The sequence below is a fragment of the Colletes gigas genome, unplaced genomic scaffold, assembly GCF_013123115.1.
Source record: "Colletes gigas isolate AHSC1104 unplaced genomic scaffold, ASM1312311v1 Colletes_gigas_Sc00001, whole genome shotgun sequence".
Classification (NCBI taxonomy): Eukaryota; Metazoa; Arthropoda; class Insecta; order Hymenoptera; family Colletidae; genus Colletes; species Colletes gigas.
Window position 1 is genome coordinate 9,489,259 of NW_025106630.1, and position 22,728 is coordinate 9,511,986.

Sequence of the window (22,728 nt, forward strand, 5' to 3'; positions counted from 1 at the left end):
TCTAGGGGAATCGCGGAAAAAGTTGTCTGTCCATTTGCGGCGGATCGAATGCGCCGGTTGCATCCTGTTGTAGTTCAATCTATCCTACGCACCCCTTCGTCGGTTTTTGCCTGTATTTTCGCGGATAATGGCGTCTAGAAATAACGCATTACACGACATCATCGATCTCGTCGCAATTTGGACGCAGGAAGATTCGTCGTCGATTTACACGGACGCGACACGCTTCGAAGACTGCAAAAGACGATCGCGAAGGTGTCTCGTCCATTCTCGATCGTCGATGCTCGGAGTGAAACGTCTGGGAACGAGCTTGTCGAATGGGAAAACGAATTAAAAAGTTCTTTTACTTAAAAACTTCCAACAAACGTTTTCTTCTTCGATCCCTTCGAGTTTCAGGAGTTGAAGACGTGTTCCTGGAGCGCAATGGTACATTTATTACCACAGAAAATTGGGAAAACGAAAGAATTGAAGAGGTCTTCCTAAGTTTTTTAAAAATGTGTTACTAAGGTAGAACTTTGATCGTTGCAGAAAATCTGAAAATTCCTGGAATGGTATACGAAACTAATTCAACGAGAACTTGCTGGTGAACATCCCTTCTACAAGTTGATGCTATACAACGAATAGAGCTTCGTTGCAATAATCGAGGTTCCATCGATTCGTACTGAAATTCTAAATACTGGCATAGTATGGTTATAATGGAAAATTTCACGAACGCGGGAGTTTTTGGAGGTGGATCCCCTTAAATTCGCGGGGATTATGGTTACTCGGGATGTAAATGAAATTTCCTGTAACGGCAGAGCCATCCTCGACGACTGGGAAACGACTTCTTTTTCTTCATCCTACGTCCTCGTCCTCGTCCTCGCCGCGTCACGGTGCGAGTTTAATCTGGAACGTGGTGATCGTCTACGGGAAACGCAGGCCTCATTGCACCACTGTGGAAACTAGAAACCAGTTGCAAAAACTAACCCAATATCGGTGTCCTCGTACCCCCCTTGGCCTCGCTTCGGTTCCGTTCGGTTTCTGTTCTGGGTACCTGGAACCCACGCACCTGGCATCTAGCTCGGCCTTATTCTTACGCAAAGGAGATCACGAAAACCGCCCGGGAAACGGAAGTGGAGGCGCTGTGCCTTCCTTGGGTTATTTTCTTCCCGCCAGAGATGCCCCTAATTTCGTCCACTCGACGCTCTGAATATTTCCAACGCGATTTAGTTACTTTTCGAAGATATTGCAACAATTAGAAGTTTCTTTTGCTACGTTGACGCGTTTCATTGAACGACGATGCAACAGCTAAATCTTAAGTCGATTGCCTGGACCATCATCCACTAATCTAAGTCCTTTAGGACAACCTCTGGTGTTCCACGTTAACTATTCGAGAAGGATACATATCCTTTTCTTCGACTTGTTGCCCAGGAACATTCTTACACACTAAGAGAAACGTATTACCAATTTCTTCAGGGTTCATAAAAAATGTCGAATATCGAAAATAAACCTAAAACCTCGTTTCCCAGGTATTGCTGGTGCCATAACACCGTTGATCGAGCACCGTCTGCGAATTCTTACGGCACACACGTGCCCCCTTCTTGATCCACGGTGCCCGCCATTTATTTCTTCCGCGTCTTCCGTTTCCGAAATCTTTCCTTGACATCTTTTCGTATACACATAACGTTGTCGAACTACAGCCAATTCTCTTCGAACAGCATTTTCCTAAACACTTCTCATTTGCATTCGGTGCATCCCAAAGAGGCTCGAAGGCTTACAAGTGTCAAAAGTAAAACTTGCATCGGAAGAATCGATAATACTGCGTAACATAAACATAGTTGCAAATGGAATCCCAAGGGACGATACTTGGGCACTTTCGAACGATCGAACGCCATCTTCTCGACCCCCAGAACTCTCCCAACTTTTCTCCCGGGTCTCCTCCTTCTGGAGTCTACCTTTCAGGATCCCAGGGTCCCTAAACGCAAGTGTAACACGGGGTACCAGTGAACAAATCCGGATGTAATGCGGATAAACGCGTTCCTAATTCGAGGCGGACGGTGTGGATGTCCGCCATCGCGGAAGTAGCCGGGGGCCTGTCTCGGCCAGCGAGTTGTTTAGACCGGTAATCGATCGCCGGAGTACGTGAGTTCCAGAAACACACTGACGACTCGTCGATTCCTCGTACCGATGGATGCGCCGTGTCGCGGCAGACATCGCTGCCGTTCCTCGTCCGGCATGCCAAACGCTTCCTGTCAAGCGGATGCCGTCCGATTCTTTTCTCTTCGACTCTATTGCAACGCGTGCCCGCGTCGAGAGTTCCGATCCCCAGGAATCGCCAGTCGCGGCCGCGCACCGACGATTCCCAACGCTCTATCCACCGTTTACCATTAAAAATAATTCCCTCCTTTCGAACCACCGTGCTACTCCATCGTAATTTCACATTCATTTTGTCTACGATAACTGTTGGTCAATCGGTCGACAATCGTTGGACACCCAAACGTCGATAAAGTATCGAATTCATAAGTTGTATAGTTCAAACCACAATATAGTGGTAAACTGAACTCTTGAGGATTGGGACCGACTGCTGTTGCGGTACTTAGGGTTGTACATTTCTTGCTTGAGGGTGTCTTTCTGAATGCCTTTTTATGCCCGTAACTGCACTACCTTTTTTCATTTTCTACATGCATATATTATAAGCAGGTAAATTACGATATTAAAGACTTGAATAAGACCTTCACCTGTTACGATACCTCTAAAAATGGCGACACTAGATAAAAGTCCTGACTATGGTCTAAGGCCCTTAGCTGCTGGCATTTCTGTCAATTCACTAGACAAAGAAAACGTCTAAACTTTGACACCAGCTCGAGTTTACGACTTTGCTATATCGTGGCCCGTACTATACGTTTCTGTTCCTCCCTTTTGGAGTCAGCTGAGCGTGAAATACGGTGCCGTGGTGCTGGTGACGAAAGATGAACGCTCGAACCCCCGCGAGCGACGTCCGCGTCTTAAGAATTATTAATGCGGCACGAGGGAACGCGTACCGCTTCGAGAAATTTGCCGTGGTTTTCGACACGGAATGTGCAGGACGCGTAGACCCGAAGCGTCGTCGCCGCGATACGTGCGTACGGGTCACGGAACGAGAATACGTGATGGCACGCGACGACCCCTTTCCAATCCTTTCCGTGTTTCACCGATTACTGGATCGGAAAGACGAATCCAACGAGCCTTTTAACCCTTTTACCCTTCACGTCAAGTACAGACATTCCGCGATTGCTAAACCCGTCCATCTTTCGCTGTATTTTAACCTTAGGGAGAAATATACGTCTGGGGAGGGGTGCAAAAGTGATCTTTTTTTGAAATTTTATATAATACCAAAGCTTGGTATTGTTGGTTGACCAATAGGCCAAATATCGATACGTCATCGTCTGTTAGTCACTAGGACTAAGGGTCCTCCTCCCCTACTATTGCTAAGTCCATTGGAAATTCCCGTTATTCTTCATGGTTGAGTTCAACGTGAATTCAACGTAAATGAATAAACTCTTATAATACAAAAGGAGGATTACTTGACCACCCGGATTCCAACAGTATTATTGTCTCTATGGTTCTATTGTGAGGATTGTCGAGGATGGTCAGAGGCGTATGGATTCAAACACGTGGACAATAACCGTAAGTATATAAACTATATTATTTAATATTTACTAAATATTTAATAGAAAAAAAAACATAAAACGCAAGGACGTGAAGCGTGAACGTAAAAAACCATAAATGTAAGACTGTGACTGCTCTCGACTAACAATAAGTCAAAATTGACCCTTCCTTGTACCTGTCTTATAACAATGATCTAAACAAAACGCACGAACGTATTTCAGCTTAAACCTAAACACCTCATTCTAGCTTGGACTAAACATGATCGACGCCAATGGTCCCACAGTCCAAACACATAGACTTCTTACAGTATGGTGTTTGCAAGCTATCGATGGACGAGTATTCCGAGTTGAACCTTGGAGTTTGGCCCCAACGGTGGGTCGTGACCGTTTCTAAACAGCCTTGTTCGGTGCATTTTACGTTCGTTCCGGAACGGGTGAAAGTGGAATGCAAATTACATCCTGCTCGGAGGAACCGAAATCCTTGCGCGTGTCTGGTAGCAACGCTAACGCAGAGAGTAGCCGACGCGAGGAATGCCAATGCGGACAGAGAAGGCTCATCCGTTTCTCCGTTTGTCCGTCACGTAGATACCGGATGCGAGAAGAAAGTTAGCCGATTCGTACGACGATGAAAGTGTCGCTTCGATTCCGGGTACGACGACCCGCGTTGTCGAGTTTTGCATACAATCGATCGGTATTAGCGAGCAATTAAATCCGTCGCGCTCGTGCGTACCATCGGCGCCAGTTCTCACGTCGCCATCTTGGGATCTCTCGATAGAAAACGAATAGAGAATCTGGCCCGGTTCGATTTGCAATTCGAAACAACGCGATAATCGTTTCTGATCATTCTACATTTTCAACCCTGACGCGTTGGGAATGTTCACAAAATTAGGGAACCTTTCTATTTTCCAGTACAGTGGCCGGAAGTCGGCGTTGTGCAAGAAACAATTCAACGTATATTTATTTACTGATAGCAAAAGTGTTGGTATGACCAATAGGTCAAATATCGATACGTCATCGTCTATTAGTCACAAGGCTCGTTAGTCGTTAGGTCTAAGGGTCCTCCTCCCCTACTATTGCTAAAACAAGAGTCTGAGGGTGTTGACGCCTTGTCCAAGCGTCAAATTCCATTTTAAATTCCGTTATTCTTCATATTCGAGTTCGACGTAATTGAATAAACTCTTGTAATACAAAAGGAGCATTACTTGACCACCCGGATTCCAGCAAAAGTAATTAGTATGGAATAATTCCCTTTTTCCTAGACCCAGAGGATCGCTAAGAGAATCCATCCCAACCACTTCCATCGTTATTCTAAGCACCAAGGACCATATCCACGAGTCCCGCGAGACTCTGATCGACGCATGGAAGATCATATCCTTCGTAGGCATTCTTCTGGGCCGCGAAAGGCATCCTCGAGGCTCGGAATCGCCGTGAAGCGAGGTAATCGAGCCGAGGTATCGTCTCGAGTCTCGAGGCGAATTTCACGGGAAATTAAAGCAACGTTACCGAAACTCGTTCGGCGAGAGTCCAAACATCGAGGCATTAACTTTACGAGGGTACGTGCACGACGTCAGCGTGGCCGGTCCCCTAAAATAATTGCTCCGGGCTGTCGACACCGTGCCTGCATACTAATTTTCATGCATCTATAAGCGCGATGGCCGGTGTTCCGCGGCCCGATCGCGCGAATGAGCTGCTGGCCTCTCCTGACCACAGCTTATATTTCTGACAACGTATGACGATTTCTACTGACTTCTGCCAACCTTCGCTGGTCTCTGCTGACCTTTCCTTGTATTTCTGACAACGTATAACGATTACGACTGGCTACTGCTAGCCTCTCCTAGCCTCTACTAGCCTCTGCTGACCACAACTTATATTTCTGACAACGTATGACGATTACTACTGACTTCTGCCAACCTTCGCTGGACTCTGCTGACCTTTCCTTGTATTTCTGGCAACGTATAACGATTACGACTGGCTACTGCTAGCCTCTCCTAGCCTCTGCTAGCCTCTGCTGACCACAGCTTATATTTCTGACAACCTATAACGATTACTACTGACTTCTGCCAACCTTCGCTGGACTCTGACGACCATTGCTGACCTTTCCTGGTATTTCTGACAACGTATAACGATTACGAATGGCTACTGCTAGCCTCTCCTAGCCTCTGCTGTCCTCTGCTGACCACCGCTTATATTTCTGAGAACGTATGACGATTTCTACTGACTTCTGCCAACCTTCGCTGGCCTCTGCTGACCGCTGCTGACCTTTCCTGGTATTTCTGACAACGTATAACGATTACGAATGGCTACTGCTAGCCTCTCCTAGCCTCTGCTAGCCTCTGCTGACCACAGCTTATATTTCTGACAACGTATGACGATTACTACTGACTTCTGCCAACCTTCGCTGGACTCTGCTGACCGCTGCTGACCTTTCCTTGTATTTCTGACAACGTATAACGATTACGACTGGCTACTGCTTGCCACTGCTGGTCTCTGCTGTCCACGGCTACCCTCCGCTGGCCTCTGCTGACCACCCCTGATGCTTCTGACAACGTATAACTATTACTACTTGTTACTGCTGTCCCCTGCTGGCCCCTACTGCCCCCCCTGACCCCTACTGGCCCCTGCTGACCACTGCTGACCACTGCTGACCCTTGTTAACAAATTCTGCCATGATATATATGTATTAAAACATTGTATAATGTAAATCTATGGCAATAAATGATATAATTACAAAGAATTCCATGTGTTCTCGTCATTTTTACCTTTCTTTACCTCTCCAAAGCATTCCCATAGTTATAAGATACGTGCCACCTCTTCCGCTATCATGTCCTCCTGATAACGAAGTCTAAAATGAACCTAAAATCGCTACCGCCATACCTATCGTTTAAAAATTAACTTTAAAATTTTTCGTCAAAAAGTCCTGAAACAATTGGAAAGTCCTGAAACAGCTGGAAAGCCCTGAAACAACGAAAAAGCCCGGAAACAACGAAAAAACCCTGAAACAACGAAAAAGCCCTGGAACAGCTGGAAAGTCCTGAAACAACGAAAAAGTCCTGAAACAACGAAAAAGTCCTGAAACAACGAAAAAGTCCTGAAACGGCTGGAAAGTCCTGAAACAGCTGGAAAGCCCTGAAACAGCTGGAAAGTCCTGAAATTTCTTGGACCCCCTGAATTTTTAGCAAAGTTCTGAGTTTCAGGACTTTCCAGCTGTATCAGGACTTTCCAATTGTTTCAGGACTTTCCAATTGTTTCAGGACTTCCGAGTTGTTTCAGGACTTTTTGTTAAAGTTAATTTTTGATTTTGGCAGCAAGTACGAGAGCTGGACACTTTGGGAATCCAATTTTAACCGGAAAAACGGTCTCTTAAAACTAAGGGAATGATTTGGAGAGGAAAAGAAAGGTAAAAATGATGAGAACACTTAGAATTCTGTTAAATTATATCATTTATTGCCATAGATTTACATTATACAAGGCTTGAATACTTATACATCATGTCAGAAGTTGATAAGAAAGTTCAGCAGTGGTCAGCAGTGGTCAGCAGGGGCCAGTAGGGGTCAGCAAGGGACAGTAGGGGACAGCAGGGGACAGCAGGGGACAGCAGAGGCAAGCAGAGACCAGCAGGGGCAAGCAATAGCAAGTTGTAATCGTTATACAACACGTGTATGTAACAACAACAACAATAACGAGTATTCTTTATTAACGCTAGGCGTACAAGTCTTTGTCTAGCAACAGGAGTTTTACTCTTAATCTTTTTGAGGTGCTTCTTCGCGAAGTTCTTACCAAGCAGTGGTTTGAGCGTCCTTGCATTTTTGGGAGGACGCGCTTTCGCCCTGCTGCGCTGCGCGCGCAACCTTACGGCGGATTCGCACTTGACGGGAAACTGCGCCCCTATACTCTTGTGCGGACGAGACCATAAGTCTCGACCCCACAACCTCAAGCCTCCTGGTGCTAAAACGCCCAAGTTTGTCGTGGAATAGTTCGTTACCTTCAACGCTGGATGGCGCTTATTTTCGACAAACTTGGGCCATTTAACACCAGGGGGCCTGAGGTCGAAAACGAGCGTCATCTAGCGTCGCAGACAGCAAACTATTCGACGTCAAATATGGACTTTCCTTTAGCAGATGACGATGTAGCCCTTCACAAATCGGCGCAGTATTCATTGCAGAAATAACTTTTGGATTAGGTTTAATGAATAGGTCGACGTATATTATTACTAGTTAATGAATAGAAGAGAAACGACAGAACCAAACTGTCTGTAAAGTATTATTACCACCCTCGCTTTCATTTCACCAACTCAAGTAGAAGTAACAAATAATGATCAGACGCGTTAAACACCTTTTCACGCAGAATGTTGATGCTGGTACCATTCGTTCGAAACAATAAAAGGAAAGTAGGAGAGATGCATAAACACAGATTCATGATGTTACTATTTATTACCACAATTATTACATGCTTAACGATGCTCGGTAAACTTATACATATCAAAGTGATTAATCAATGCGGATACGTATTACGAAACGTAACTATACAAATATATTTATATCACAGTCGTAGACAAAAGAAGTTAAATGTTAAATTGATATCGAGGTTTGTCTCCGTGTACACTTAAGTCTCTAAAGATCCGCCGTGGAAGCCTCGGTGATCGCGAGCGAACGAACATACGACGGTGATTTGTTCCTCGACGCGAGAGAACTGACGGTCCGTGTGATTTCTCCATTGCGAGAAAGTTCACCGTTTAACCCTTGGACGAAAATGTAAGCGAACAGATCCTAAGCGAGCAAGATCCTTTGTTCGCGGGCCTGCAAACGTTTCGCTTTCGATGATCGAAACGGGACAGAAATAACAGCGACAAGGGTTAAATACGCGCGCGATATCGGATCGCCTACCGAGGGGGCGAGTAACATCAACGATCAAAGTCTGGTAACGACGAAACGTTTTCTAGGGCTACTATCGTTACACTGTCTATGTTAAAATCGCTCGTTTAAATGTAGCGTCGCGAGAACAGTCTTGCCGTTAGAGCAGAAGGTAGGAACGTTAAACGATAACACGAAATACAAAATTAGCTAACACCACCTTCGATGTGGCGACAATACAAATTAAATTTTCGTTGACACTTGGGCCCAGTATAAGTTTCCTAATATAATTTTTGTCCTTATTTCTCATTGGAAAACGAACATTAACACACCGACCAAGTGGTTCCCTAAGATCTACGACGCGAATATTTACTCTACGACCAAAATTCCCCCGTGGTTTCCTCGACTATTTTAGAATTTTTGCTGACGACACATTTTCCTACCTTCTCCTCCGTCTCGGAATAGGAGGTAAACATCGACGTATGCGTAGAGCTATCGAGGCGTATGTATAGCGACAGAAATTCGTTCGAAGATCGACGCAAAAGCCCCGACTTCGTGATAAACGACAAAGTGTCGCGGAATGAGAACGGTACACGTGGCAAAAGCTTATCGACGATTCCCGACGCACGATCGCAGGGAACTGATCCTCGACGGTCAAAGGTGAACGTGGAGGAAGCTTCTCGCGAGCCATCGTGCACAGAAATCAGCGATATTATTATCAAACGTCCAGCGTCGAGCGCAAATTCGTTAATTCTCGAGTATCGGTGAAAATTTCAATTTTCTATGCTCTTTGCAACGATCGCTGGACTTTAGACGGTGAATCATTTTCAAATCTAACGACGAATACTTAGGGTCCTCGAACGATTAACTACAACAATTCTAAACAGTCGCTTAAACGTTGTTACTCGTAAATTCTGAAGTCGTTTTAAACATCGATTTTCCTTTTATTATGATCTGTCTCGTAAGAGCCACGGACGCGACCATTTTACACTGCAACGAGAAATCGTCACGTCCATGGCTCTTGTAAGTGTTTATAATATCCGACGTCGGTCCTTTTAACGTGCTCGCTGGTCACCAAGTGTTTAAAAAATGATTAAAAAGTAGTATTCTTTCAAATTATTAGCAATTGAAATTAGTCGGAGCGTGTTTCAAGGTATACCGTTGGACGCCTTTGATTTTACGTGCACGTGAATTCGAAGAAACGAATTTATTTACACGGTGAACAGAGAAGGCGTTAAATAGGATTTTGTCGACGCCGAAAATACGAAACTTGCTACATTTGTACATTCCAGACGCAGTTTGTCGACATTTCGGAAAGAATGGAGTCTGCCATTTTGAAACGCGCGTTGCCTGTCGTCGACGGCCTCTGAGAACTCGCGAATATTTATTCTTTTTTAACGCAAAATTCATTCTTCGATCGGTTTCGTAGGAAGCGAGAGTTCTATGGTTCGAAAGTTCCCGTATTCAAACGGTCCTGCCTTATGAATATGAATGTCGGAGTTCCTACTGTGCTTGCATATTAATTAGAGGTTCCTTTCCCGTAAATTTTTCTATTTAACTTCGACTCGTGAAGAAACCATCCGTCCAAGTCGAGTATTTCTTGGATAAAAATCAGAATTCGAGTCGTGGAGTGACAAAAAGAAAAAAGAAAAAATGGACCCACAGTGCCCACGCTCTTTCTCTAACAACAGTTTATCGTAAACGCGATAAAATTGGAAAGAGAATACACGCGGTACACAGTACTTAGATCAGAGAATAAACCACGAAAGGAAAGTGCACTAATATCGTAATAAATAAAAATCGTCCCGGTAATTGGGATAATTATGCATCGTTATCCCAATTAATCGCACGCACGAACGAACTAAAAATGAAAGTTGAATGCAAACAGACACGATGAAAATTGTCTGAGAACGATACGGGCATTGAGGGGTTAAAATGGAAACCGGAATCGCGGAGAGAAAAACGCACCGGAAGAACCCCTCCGCGGCAAAAGGAATTACAACGGTTTTCTGAACGCAGAAGGGTCGGCTAATTGCGACCGAGGAACAAAAACCGAGTACCATCGACGACCAGGCTCTCGTCGCAACGGCAACCGCGAGTTCGAGCTTCATCGTCCGCCATTGACGTCTACGCGCGCGTTTCCGCAAAACATTGTATCATAATTTACGCTTCACGCTTCCGTTAATCATAATCTCCTCCGTTCTCTAAAAGCACACTCGAAACGGTCGCCGGTTTGCTAGAGAAACTCCTTTCGATTTTGGAACAATCGCGACGTACCGTGGACTTTATGCATTTATGCCGTGCTGGAACACGAAAGTCTTCAAAATGAAACAACGTAGGATATTGTGGGCTTCTACAGCTTTATTTCGTTATGAAATTCTACGCAAGGGTAGTTTATCGTACAAAGGCTCGTTCGTTGCAGTACTGTCAACAAGTGAGGGGGCTGCTGGATAAGCAACAAGTAAGACACGAGACACACGAGCGACAGGGGGCTGGAAATTTCTGCGATAATCGAGGTTCCAACGATTATATAAAACGCCAAGGAATTCTTAATACGTTCACTGCCGCGTTTGTTCCAGTCAAGCATTTTCACTGAGAAGCTACGAAAGTCAATTCTCGGAGATCGACGAGTCTCGACGGAGTCAGGATTGGTCTGGCAGTGAACGCGTTAATTTACAAATATTTAACAAACACGAACCTCGGTCACGAGTGCGATTCTCTCTTCGTATATTTTACAAAATATATTCTCCGTGCATAAACGCATAAAATCCGTGAAACGACTCTCGAGAACGTCCGCTCGAGGTGTTTGAATCTTCGTTTCTGCTTCCTGCGAGAGGAGAGCGGCGCGTTTGATTTAGCTCGAGGATCGAGGTCTCTCTTCCGATCTTCTCGGCGTAATTTAGCTAAAACGATCCGATCGGACAGGGAACGGAGGGACGAGCAAGGGGAACTACGGGTCCACAGGCTCGTCGGGCTTCCCGTTGTCTCAGAAGTTCGCCTCCAACGAGTTCCCCAGCTCGTTCAGAGCCGGCACCAACGTCTGAAGCGAGAAGTATCGCGACCGATCGGCGGCGTCCACGCTCGTCACGTGCTGGAACTGACAGGGCTGGCTGATGTTGCTCTTCGCCGGCAGCACCACCTTCTTCGGCGCCGGTTTCTTCTTCTTCTTACCCGGCACCGACAGGCTGATGTTCTCCGGACAGGAGACGAGCCGTTCTATGTGCTGCCAGAGATCGTTCGCCGCCTTCGGATTGTCGAAGCTGAGCCCGGCGAGGCGCGTGTGATCCGACGACAGACACATCGTGTGAAACGCTGGACCAGACACCTGAACACGAATTCGCGGTATTTAACACTAGAAACACTGAAACTTACTATATACCTATATTGCCCAAAAGCAGTCAAAATTACTGCATCGTGAATGAACTAATGTGTAAAGGAAGGGTATAGCCGAATAAGGGGGTCAAATGTGCCCCCAAACCGAATGGAACGAGCCATGGGTCATTCGATAGCAAAAAAAAACCCTGTGTGCAAATTTTTAACTTGAAATCTCGACCGTGGGTGTAGTAATGGGGTGAAAACGAAAATCATGTTTTTGTACAATTTCTCTTGACCTAAGTAAAAAAATGTAAAAAAATTCGGAGACATTTCGGGTACCGGGGCACATACTTTGGGAGATTTTCAGATTTTTTGATCGAAGAACCAGGTAGTGAAAAATAAGAAACAGCAAAAAATGCCGAAAAATGCCGATTACGTATTGAAGGAGGCCCGGAACTACTTTTATACTTTTACAGTAAACAGGTATTACTATTACTATTATTCTCAATTTTTTTCAGATTTTTCATTTTGGTGCGCCGCAGTGAAAAAAAATAAAAACCGAGTTTTTCCTCATTTTCTGCGTATTAGAGTAACTTACACGTTGAATTTTTATGCATCCTTCAATATATAAGTGTTTTGTAGACTGTTTAATGTTTCTGTGTTGAATATTTGTGTCACGCTGTAGTTTGGTTCAATGTTAACTTATGTGCAAAAGGGTTGAAAGTGTTTTGTTAAAAAAAGAAGGGGTTACTAGGGACAGCGAGACAACGGGGAGAGAGTAACGAGTGATTGGAAAAGACAGACGTGATTTGAATTTGCGTGGTCAATCAATGTGATTTTGATTTGTGTAAAAAGATTGTGTGCTTGGTGTATTTCAAATTCGTTCATTTAATTATATTATTTGTACATTTGTTCTTTTTTTTAAATCCTACACTTTTAATATTATAAACATAATATAAACGAAATAAAATAAACAACTTGTTGGGACAAGTATCACTGCATAAAGATTCGAATAACAAGTACTACTTTAGCTTATTGAGAAACTGCAACTTATCAAGTATATAAATCATGTGTCGGTAATCGAAAAAAAAATGAAAACTGTTATTTCAATACAGAGCCGAACTGGTCATATAAGAAATTTACTCGATTCGATAATAAGAGTCATTTGATTATTTAAAATTTCCCAAGCAGTCAAAATTACTGCTTTTGGGCAATATAGGTAACTACAATTATTAATAAACTCATTTATATGTTGTACAAAAAGTGACAAAATTCTAAGAAATTGTGTCATAATACATAATTGTTTTTCTAATTGAAATTAAAAAGCAGTCGAAATGACTTCCTTGGGCAATCTAGTGTTAAATGACAATAAGATTCGCCTGACTCTTCGAGGTGGAAGAAAAATCGTTTACCTTGTACGACGAGAGATTATCGATGGTCTCTCTCCAAAGCGTGAAGCAAGTGCCGCGCTCCGCCAGCAGAATCTGGATCCGCCGCTTGGATCTCGATCGCGTTTCCCCGAGATCCAGAACCACCACTGGTATCCCGGTGAATCGGAGCTCCCATCTCTCGGTCTGCGACGCGTTCCCGAGATACAGGTTCGCCAACGACTCGCAGACGAACACCTGCGTTGGTCCAAACGAAAAATTAGCAACCCTTCGAAGATCGCGAGGTGTTCGCGAAGGGAACTCTGTTTTAAAAATCTATCGCGATGGGTAAAGCTGATCGAACAGAGAACTCAGAAGGGTTCGGAGACGTTCACCTGAGATTTCAAGCCCCGAAAGAAGGTCTCGAGTTGCTCGCGTTCCATCTGGCTGACCGGTTCCAGGCGAGACTCGTCGCTGTTTTCGGAACTGTCGCTACCCTCGTAGCTCGACGTGGCCGAGGTGTCGGCCTCCCCCGTCGAGGACAACCGCCTCCTCGCGGCTCCGTTGTACTCGCTGTAGTAGGAGGAGCTGTGCAGCGACAGATTCGACTGCAACGCGGGGCAGGACGACGCGTACACCGGTGCGTTCATCTTTTCCTGGAAACAACACCGGTCGTCACGGACAGCAAACCACTTCGAACTTTGCACGGGGATGAAACTGGGACCATTAGGTGCAGGTACTCGACGTTTTTCAAGATATAAACGATTAAAGCTTTCGTGTATTCTTGCATCGTACCAAGTAGGAATTTATTGCCTTCACCAGGAGCTAATGACGCTCATTATTAGGCTCTAATTGCTACAGTATTATATTTTCATACAATAACTTCTGGACTCTATTGATATTAAATTTTTGGTGACATCCTGCGAATAGTCGATATACAGAGCTAACACAACAATGGTCCCACTTAAATTATTTATTTTTCAAAAAGCGTTTAGTATCTACATCCAATATTTTGCGTACATCTTAAGGGACCACTTCACTATCGTTCCGCGAAAGCACATTAAAATCGAAGTCAGACGATTGGACGTGAAAACGAGGAGGGTCAAGAAGAGTGGTTTCGTACGCAATTTTATTTAACGAATCGCAGTTAATGATACGTTAAAATAAATTTCTTTCTGCAAATAAATATTCCTATTCGTTTTGCCTGCCGCGGGGAAATCTTGCCCAGAGGACGATCCTTTCGCGAGCTCCCACGAAAGCTCATCGATTTTACGGAGCTGAACCCCGTGCAACGGTGGTGTCGTTCTATAAATAACCGCGGCCTCTTTATCGACGACCCGGAAAACTAAAAAATTTCCACGCGATTCGAAAACAGACGGAATCCTTGCGTCGGCGAACAGCTCGAAGCGTCGACTAATCGGGGTGCTATTGGATCGCCTAAACAGGGACCAGAAACGAATTTCCATCTACGAGGAAATCTTTTTTTTCGTCGCCAGGTGACGTAACCCCTTAAATTGATCCAAATCTATCCGACCTAGACCGAATTAAGAGATTAATCCCGCCGACTGTACGACCGTGACAACTGCACGTTTCGACGAAGAGGAGTCCGTTTAGTATTCACTCGCGACCGCGAATTTTTCTCCCGTATCGGTTTCCTTCTCCGCGACCGGTTTCGAGCCCCGAGGTTAGAAAAAAAGCTGACATCGTTCGTCGCGGAAACTTTCCTGGCGTTAACTTTCTCTTTTTCGCTTTTAATCGCAGGTACTTCCACGACGGATATTCGATTTCGTTTTCTGTTTGACAATTTCACGACACCGATGCTATTAAACAAAAATTCATTTCGAATTCCCTGTCCTGGACTCGCCATCGTGTCCTACGAGCAGACATTATCGAGTTTCGAAAGGTAAGGAAACTTTTAAACGCCGACAGAAGTACTTTGCTAAAACGGCGTGGAGTTCCAAATTTAACGATTTCTTTAAGAAGTGGAATTAGCAACACTTTCATTCTTCTCCGTTTAATAGATAAACTTGACTGAATAATGTCTCGTAATAATTTATAACCCTTTGCACTCCGAATTATATTTGAATTTTGTTACCAGCAGCTTCCAACGCTTTTAAGTGTTTTATTTGAAATTTACGTTAGCTAAAAAGTAGGGCAAATTTAAACAAATAGAGGAAGAAACAAATTCAATTAAATATCTGTTTTATTTTTTAATTTTCAAGTGTATGATATCTCCATGATTTGGACTTGAAAAAATATCGTGTAGGGACAAAGGAGCTCCTGAGATAAAAATTGATGTCGAGTCACACTCGCCATAGGTGTGCATAGGGTTAAGAATGTTACGCTTTACTAATTGGACGAAAACTATGTTACGAGTCGACTGTGAAGCGTCGATTAGTTATTCGGTAAAGTTTGGCCGCGAAAGTAAAATGGGTCGTTCGTTCGGTTATGCTGGCGGCACCACGGCCGAAGCTAATCAGCCAATGGCGTTTTAACCGACCCACATAATCGTGGCGAGAAAAGTCCCGCTCTCGTTCGACCTTAATTCGATCACAGTGACGCCTTTAACGAGCCATCCGAGTGACTAATCACGATCCATAGGCCCCTGTCCATCGTTCTCCAGCGTCGTGGAATTCCACCGCGTTCCAACGTCTACGAACTCGCAACCCTCTCTCGGTCAGCGGCGATCGACGATCGTGTCAACGATCCCGTGTCTCGCGACGCGTCACATTTTTTCCACCCGACGCTGGAATTCTATTATTATTACGACAGGACTCCATTCGTTGCAACGAAATTATCGAAACAAAAGTTTTTGGGCATCGATATATCGAAGCGATATTTGATTTATTCGTTCATTTATTAACGGGTATTAAACCCTTTAGTACAAAGATGTAATATGCAACTACAGATGTGGATTTACATAGTCAAACATTATCGCTTAGTGAATGTAACAAAATAAATTAATTTACAATATGTTGCAAGGATAATCTTAGACTTTCTAATGATTGTTCGATTAAATCTGTTTTAGTGTGTACAAAATTTGCATTACTAATCATTCTATTTACACAATTCTGAGATCCAAACGTTTAGAGTAGTATCGAAGCACGATTGGTTTTTTAAAAAGAATTTGTGAGAGGTTCTAAGGTGCAGAGGATTCGATCGTTGGAAAATGGCGGATCTATCCATCGCCATTATATTCGTACTATTATTACGACAGGACTTCATTCGTTGCAACGAAATTATCGAAACAAAAGTGTTTGGACATCGATGTATCGAAGCGATGTTTGATTTAGAGTAGTATCGAAGCACGATTGTTTTTTTAAAAAGAATTTGTGAGAGGTTCTAAGGTGCAGAGGATTCGATCGTTGGAAAATGGCGGATCTATCCATCGCCATTATATTCGTACTATTATTACGACAGGACTTCATTCGTTGCAACGAAATTATTGAAACAAAAGTGTTTGGACATCGATGTATCGAAGCGATGTTTGATTTAGAGTAGTATCGAAGCACGATTGTTTTTTTAAAAAGAATTTGTGAGAGGTTCTAAGGTGCAGAGGATTCGATCGTTGGAAAATGGCGGATCTATCCATCGCCATTATATTCGTACTATTATTACGACAGGACTTCATTCGTTGCAACGAAATTATTGAAACAAAAGTGTTTGGACATCGATATATCGAAGCGATATTTGATTTATTCGTTCATTTATTAACGGGTATTAAACCCTTTAGTACAAAGATGTAATATGCAACTACAGATGTGGATTTACATAGTCAAACATTATCGCTTAGTGAATGTAACAAAATAAATTAATTTACAATATGTTGCAAGGATAATCTTAGACTTTCTAATGATTGTTCGATTAAATCTGTTTTAGTGTGTACAAAATTTGCATTACTAATCATTCTATTTACACAATTCTGAGATCCAAACGTTTAGAGTAGTATCGAAGCACGATTGGTTTTTTAAAAAGAATTTGTGAGAGGTTCTAAGGTGCAGAGGATTCGATCGTTGGAAAATGGCGGATCTATCCATCGCCATTATATTCGTACTATTATTACGACAGGACTTCATTCGTTGCAACGAAATTATCGAAACAAAAGTGTTTGGACATCGATGTATCGAAGCGATGTTTGATTTAGAGTAGTATCGAAGCACGATTGTTTTTTTAAAAAGAATTTGTGAGAGGTTCTAAGGTGCAGAGGATTCGATCGTTGGAAAATGGCGGATCTATCCATCGCCATTATATTCGTACTATTATTACGACAGGACTCCATTCGTTGCAACGAAATTATCGAAACAAAAGTGTTTGGACATCGATGTATCGAAGCGATGTTTGATTTAGAGTAGTATCGAAGCACGATTGGTTTTTTAAAAAGAATTTGTGAGAGGTTGTGAGGTGCAGAGGATTCGATCGTTGGAAAATGGCGGATCTATCCATCGCCATTATATTCGTACTATTATTACGACAGGACTTCATTCGTTGCAACGAAATTATCGAAATAAAAGTGTTTGGACATCGATGTATCGAAGCGATGTTTGATTTAGAGTAGTATCGAAGCACGATTGGTTTTTTAAAAAGAATTTGTGAGAGGTTGTGAGGTGCAGAGGAATCGATCGTTGGAAAATGGCGGATCGTGACGGCCGCACGCGTTGGCTGGTATCGATACCGGCGAAACGATACGTGGATCGAAACGGGAGCCGTTCGAGACGTCTGTTCGTGCGCGCGAAATGCACACCGGAAGCGCATTGTCTGCGTTACAGTGTGCTCGGCGAGGATGCGCCATTGTTTCGACCCCGATAAGAACACGACGCCTCTCGGATCAACCGGCGATAATTAGGCTCGCTCGGTCCGCGTGGTTTCGCGTTCTCACGACAGAATTGTTCGGCCGTGGGTACCGGAGTTCTACTTTTTCTTCGCGCGAGCGGAGCCAAGATCGCTGAAATCGCCCGACGATTGCGCGACAATAAAAAAAAAGAAAAACGATTCGACTCGGATGTTGGCAAAGAACGCGGGATAACCGTGCCCCAGAATCGGATAAATTTTAAGTCGAGAGAGAATTCCACTTTCGTGGATTAGCTCTCGAAGGAATTCGTTAACGAACGAAAGGTGGATGCAACTGGTTGCACCGTCTCTTTCAAATGTCTTCCTTTTTTGTACGCCGTTGGCGATTCAAACGGCTTTAGAGCTACGAAGAGAAATATACGAGTGGGTGACACATGTCACCCGACTAACGAAGGGTTACGCCAGTATGACATCACGTGCTGCAAATGCCTTTCCCGGTTTACCGTCTTTCAAGACGAACAAAAAGGGACCAGGGCATTGTACGAGGGAACAAACGCGTTGTTGGGAAGCTGGAAGGCGACCGAATACCGACGCATAAACGAAAAACAGGTCCACCGAACGTTGCCTAACGAGTCCGAGCGCACGAGTTAAAGAAAACGATTTTCGAAACGATATCTGATGCTTCGACAAAGAATTCAGTGCTTGCAGACGACGCGAGCTAATGTGAAAAGATTATTGTACTTACGTTTTATGAATTTTGGAAGAATGTCGACGTTCACGAGCTTTGGAAAGAAAACTGTGGAGATTTCGTTATCTCCTCGAACGGTCAAAGGACGATAATCGTTATCGCCGACGAGGAATGCACTTTACGACGGCTCGAGAACACAGCGCGGTTAATTGCACCTTAACAAACTGCCGCGATTTTCTCTGCTGCAAGAGACGAAACGACGCGGTCGCTACGTTACGCAAAATGCTCGAAAACGCATCGCGCGGGCAGCGTTTCCTTTCCACGAGGAGAAAACAAGATTTGCTCATCGACGTCGTACGTTCGAGACAACAGAGCCACCGGTGCATTCCGTTTACTTAATTTTTATCTCTGGTCTCGATACCCACTGGCTTCGACGACGTGCTCCACTTTTCGTCTTTGGTTCCGATTTAGATAAGAATATTGTCGGTTGATATTCGGAAAACGCGTAACGGATACCCTACGAAAAGTAAAACTTTGTCGCGTTACGCCTATGTGTACCGAGAAGTCCGGCAAATAAATAAATAATCCGACTATAAGATCGGGAAATAGAAATTCCGCAGTCGTGTACAAAGTTGCACTTTTATTCGTGCGGATTAAAGGTATAATAAGTATTTGAGGCGTTAAGGTGATCTGACAAAGGTTGGGAAACGCTGTACTAATCCAATATGGCGGAAACTATATTAAGTTTCTCCTTTTGGTCGCTGCTTTCCACTTGCGACGCTTCGAATCTCTCTCTGTCTCGCGGAGGCTTTTCGTCTCCCTCGCTCTAACGCGCCGTTTCTCATAACGGGCGCGGGAAACACTATGATACAGAGACGCGTGTATGTACAATAAGCACGACGAAACGATCTATCGACGCGCGGGCCCCTTTCGCTTGTCCTCTCCGTGTCGCTCGCCGCCTTGAGCCATTGTCTTTTCCACCTCGACGAGCCATTATTTCGCGAACCGCGTTTTGCATCGACCCCAAACTCTTCTGTCGTCGCCCCTTTGAACGCGAACGACGCGAAATCTAGAAAAGAACGAGTTCAAATCGGCTGAAGCCTCCGAAAGACCGCCATTTCTTCGTTGAGTCCATTGAGAAGTAGGATTAGGCATCGATATTATTTGGATAGAAGCAGATGGTTAAATGAATGATTATCATAGACGGTGAAGTCCCGAATGCAAGCTAACCCTGGATGGAATTAGTAGACATCAATTAGACGGGGTCGAAAGCAACGAGATCGGTCGCAGACACCCACGATTGTTATTGAGAGAGTGGCCGCCATGGTGAACGAAGACAGGAACGTCGGACTAGCCGAGTAACCGCTCGAGGAGTAGCGTAATTATTACGGAGACGTGAATGACCGTAATGAGGAATGGCGTCATCTCCATGAACGACGCTCGAGCCAGAGAAATCGAGGAGACTGTGTCGCCGTATGCCCCGACGATCAACAGAAATTTACTTTCTCGGTGCTTTCTGCTTTTACCTGGATCATCCGGAGGGCGAGATCGCGGTCGAACCGATCGCCCGCGAAACAAAATGGCGAGGGCACGGTTAGACACGATCGTGATCGAGAATCACGCGACGCAACCGATATTCTTGGCGTCAGATCGTTAACGACGAAGAAAATATAAACGTTTGCACCTTTTTAGGCTCTCCAATTTCACGCTACGAGTATTTTCGGTGTTTCAAACCGAGGACTGAATTACTGCAAAACGCTTTAACGCGTTGACTGCCAGTTCAAAACCGTAAAATTGTTTGCGAGACTAAAACTTTAATTTAAAAGCGTCAATCGTTCATAATGGGAACAAAATAACGATACACTTTATTAGAATCTCAACTCCGTACTTTAAAACGCATGGTGTTCGAATGAATTTTAAACGTCCACTGTCCATTCTCCCATTAGCGTGTCCAATAGCACGGGGTTGTGCCCCACATACGGATCACGGGCAGTGACTCTGTATCCAGGTTTGAAAAATTGTCCGAAAAGTTACAAAACGTTTCTTTTGTCAATGTCCCATAAATGGGCACGCCGGTTACCACGGTTAAACGTGTCGTAACGTAATTGTAAAATCGTCGAGGTGTAATAAGAAAGGATACATTACGCGGAACCAGTTTAACTGCTTTCCGATGCCAACAAACTCGCGCGATTTCATCAATGACGAATAAAACTCGGACGGACAATGATCCGGATGAAAAATCCGCTCGACCAACGCGCTACGATTCTGCCCACCGTGTTGCTTTCGAAGCGCGTATCTCTCTTCCTGATTCGTTGCTGCTCCATTGAGTATCCGTGCACGGCCGATGCATGTATTATCGCATGGTCATAATTCAAAGGACGCGAGAGGAATTACGGTGGAACGGGAACGGGGACGTAACTGTGACGACCGCCGAAATAAACGGACCGCGCCAGCCCTCTCGAAACTCGTTGGCCAACGCGGGCAAACGCGTTGCAAAAGCAGAAGTTAATCTCTCTTACGATCGTGTTTTAGACGTGTAATTTTATAACGAGGGCCCATGCTTTCGAAAACGAACCGCCGTGTCGCGAGGAAAACGGAATAAATTCAACAACGTCCTCCGGTTAAGGGGGTAGTCCATCTTCTTCAAGAGGAACAATTTTCATGGAATTTATTCCGAGCAAACCAAAGGATCGATCCGTCTGGGATTCTTCCCATTTCCTCAGCACACCTTTGGAATACGAAAAATATTTTTTTTCGCTTTTTTATTACCTTCGAACGAGCCTCGGGATAATTTGGAAAGGTTCAAAATTGAGCATTCGATCTTTGTTTGAGAACGTAAAAAAAGCATGATAAAAACGTTACTTCCTTTATAGACGCGCCATAAAGGGATGATATTCCGCGTTAAAAATATGAAAAGCGTAAAGTTTCCCCCGCGTCAGGCACGTTTTATGAATGCAAGTTTCGTGCAATTACGTTTTTCATTGTGTACCCCGGATGGAAAGACCGCCTCGTTTATATTTAAAAAGAAATCACGGTTCGTTGGGTAGGTAGGTTCCCACATTTTTATAAAATATCGTCCGCAAGGCGTGGCGGATTTTTCCGCAGATATCGTAGACAATTTTACGAAATTTTCCCATTCATTTTCCCCCTTTGTTATTCGATTAAAAATGTCAAAACTGAATGGTTCTATTGTTTATTATCGATGCATATAATAACCAGACACGCGTTCACTTTTACGGTACACGGAAAAGTGTTTCAAAGGATCGACATCTGGTAAGAAATCGCTGTACGGACTTTGGACGCAATCTGAGGTAGGGTCGTGGTCGCAATAACGTTTAAGATTATGCAGAGAAGCTCTCGGTAGCGTCTAAGTGTACTCTATGTGCATGCCCCGAGGCATATTGCAGAGAAATATATGTACTTGCATATATCACCAGCTTAGGTAGCTAGAACCAGCCGACCGCAGCGGTCGAGATTAATCCTGACCGCATCCAGGACGAAGTAGTAGTCAGAAAGGATTAAATCCTCTCGTGGAAAATGTTCCAAACGCTTTTAAAAGGACCCACCGCATTCGTGCGTCCAACCACAGTCAATTCCAAGCTAGCTCCATAGCATCGAATAATTAACAAATAAAATTGGCGAACCCATCCAACTGGTAAAGCACAAATTCAAGTTTCAGTCATCTTTATTAACTTATTATTGACCACATTAAGTCAACAGGCTCTGTTTTACACGCCAGAACAATCAATGGTCGATCGAGAACTTGTGAGAGGGAGAAATCAAGCGTAGCCCTCTACTGGCGAGCGAGGGAAGTGTCGCTGCACTTCTAACCAGAAGAAGCTTATTTACAACTCGCTAATTTATGAAAATGGTTGAGCTGCCGGATAAAGAACGATCGATGATTAACTTCTAGCAAAGCACCGTTTCTTGGCGCAAAATCTCGTCGGTTGGGAATACGTCTTAATGGCGGGGTCCGCGATCTAATCTAATCGCGTGCGTAAAATCGAAGGCCCGTTCATTGACGACGTTGCAAAAGTCGTTAAAAGTTAAAAGAGAACGATAAGATAGGGGGCGATAACCGAAAGTGGAATGCTCGT

General features: G+C 44.1%; 1 protein-coding gene across 2 annotated transcripts in view; it reads right to left on the reverse strand.

The window, feature by feature from the left end:
- Positions 1 to 8,907: 8,907 nt before the first annotated feature.
- LOC122395538 overlaps positions 8,908 to 22,728 on the reverse strand; it is a 29,775-nt gene continuing 15,954 nt past the window's right edge. For both annotated transcript variants that reach the window (XM_043393198.1, XM_043393190.1), the window contains exons 2-4: positions 13,551 to 13,811; positions 13,201 to 13,413; positions 8,908 to 11,798 (exon numbers count right to left, since the gene is read on the reverse strand). In XM_043393198.1, the coding sequence (XP_043249133.1) occupies positions 11,460 to 11,798; positions 13,201 to 13,413; positions 13,551 to 13,805 (807 nt within the window). In that variant the 5' untranslated portion in view covers positions 13,806 to 13,811 and the 3' untranslated portion in view covers positions 8,908 to 11,459. The remainder of the gene's footprint in view (positions 11,799 to 13,200; positions 13,414 to 13,550; positions 13,812 to 22,728) is intronic.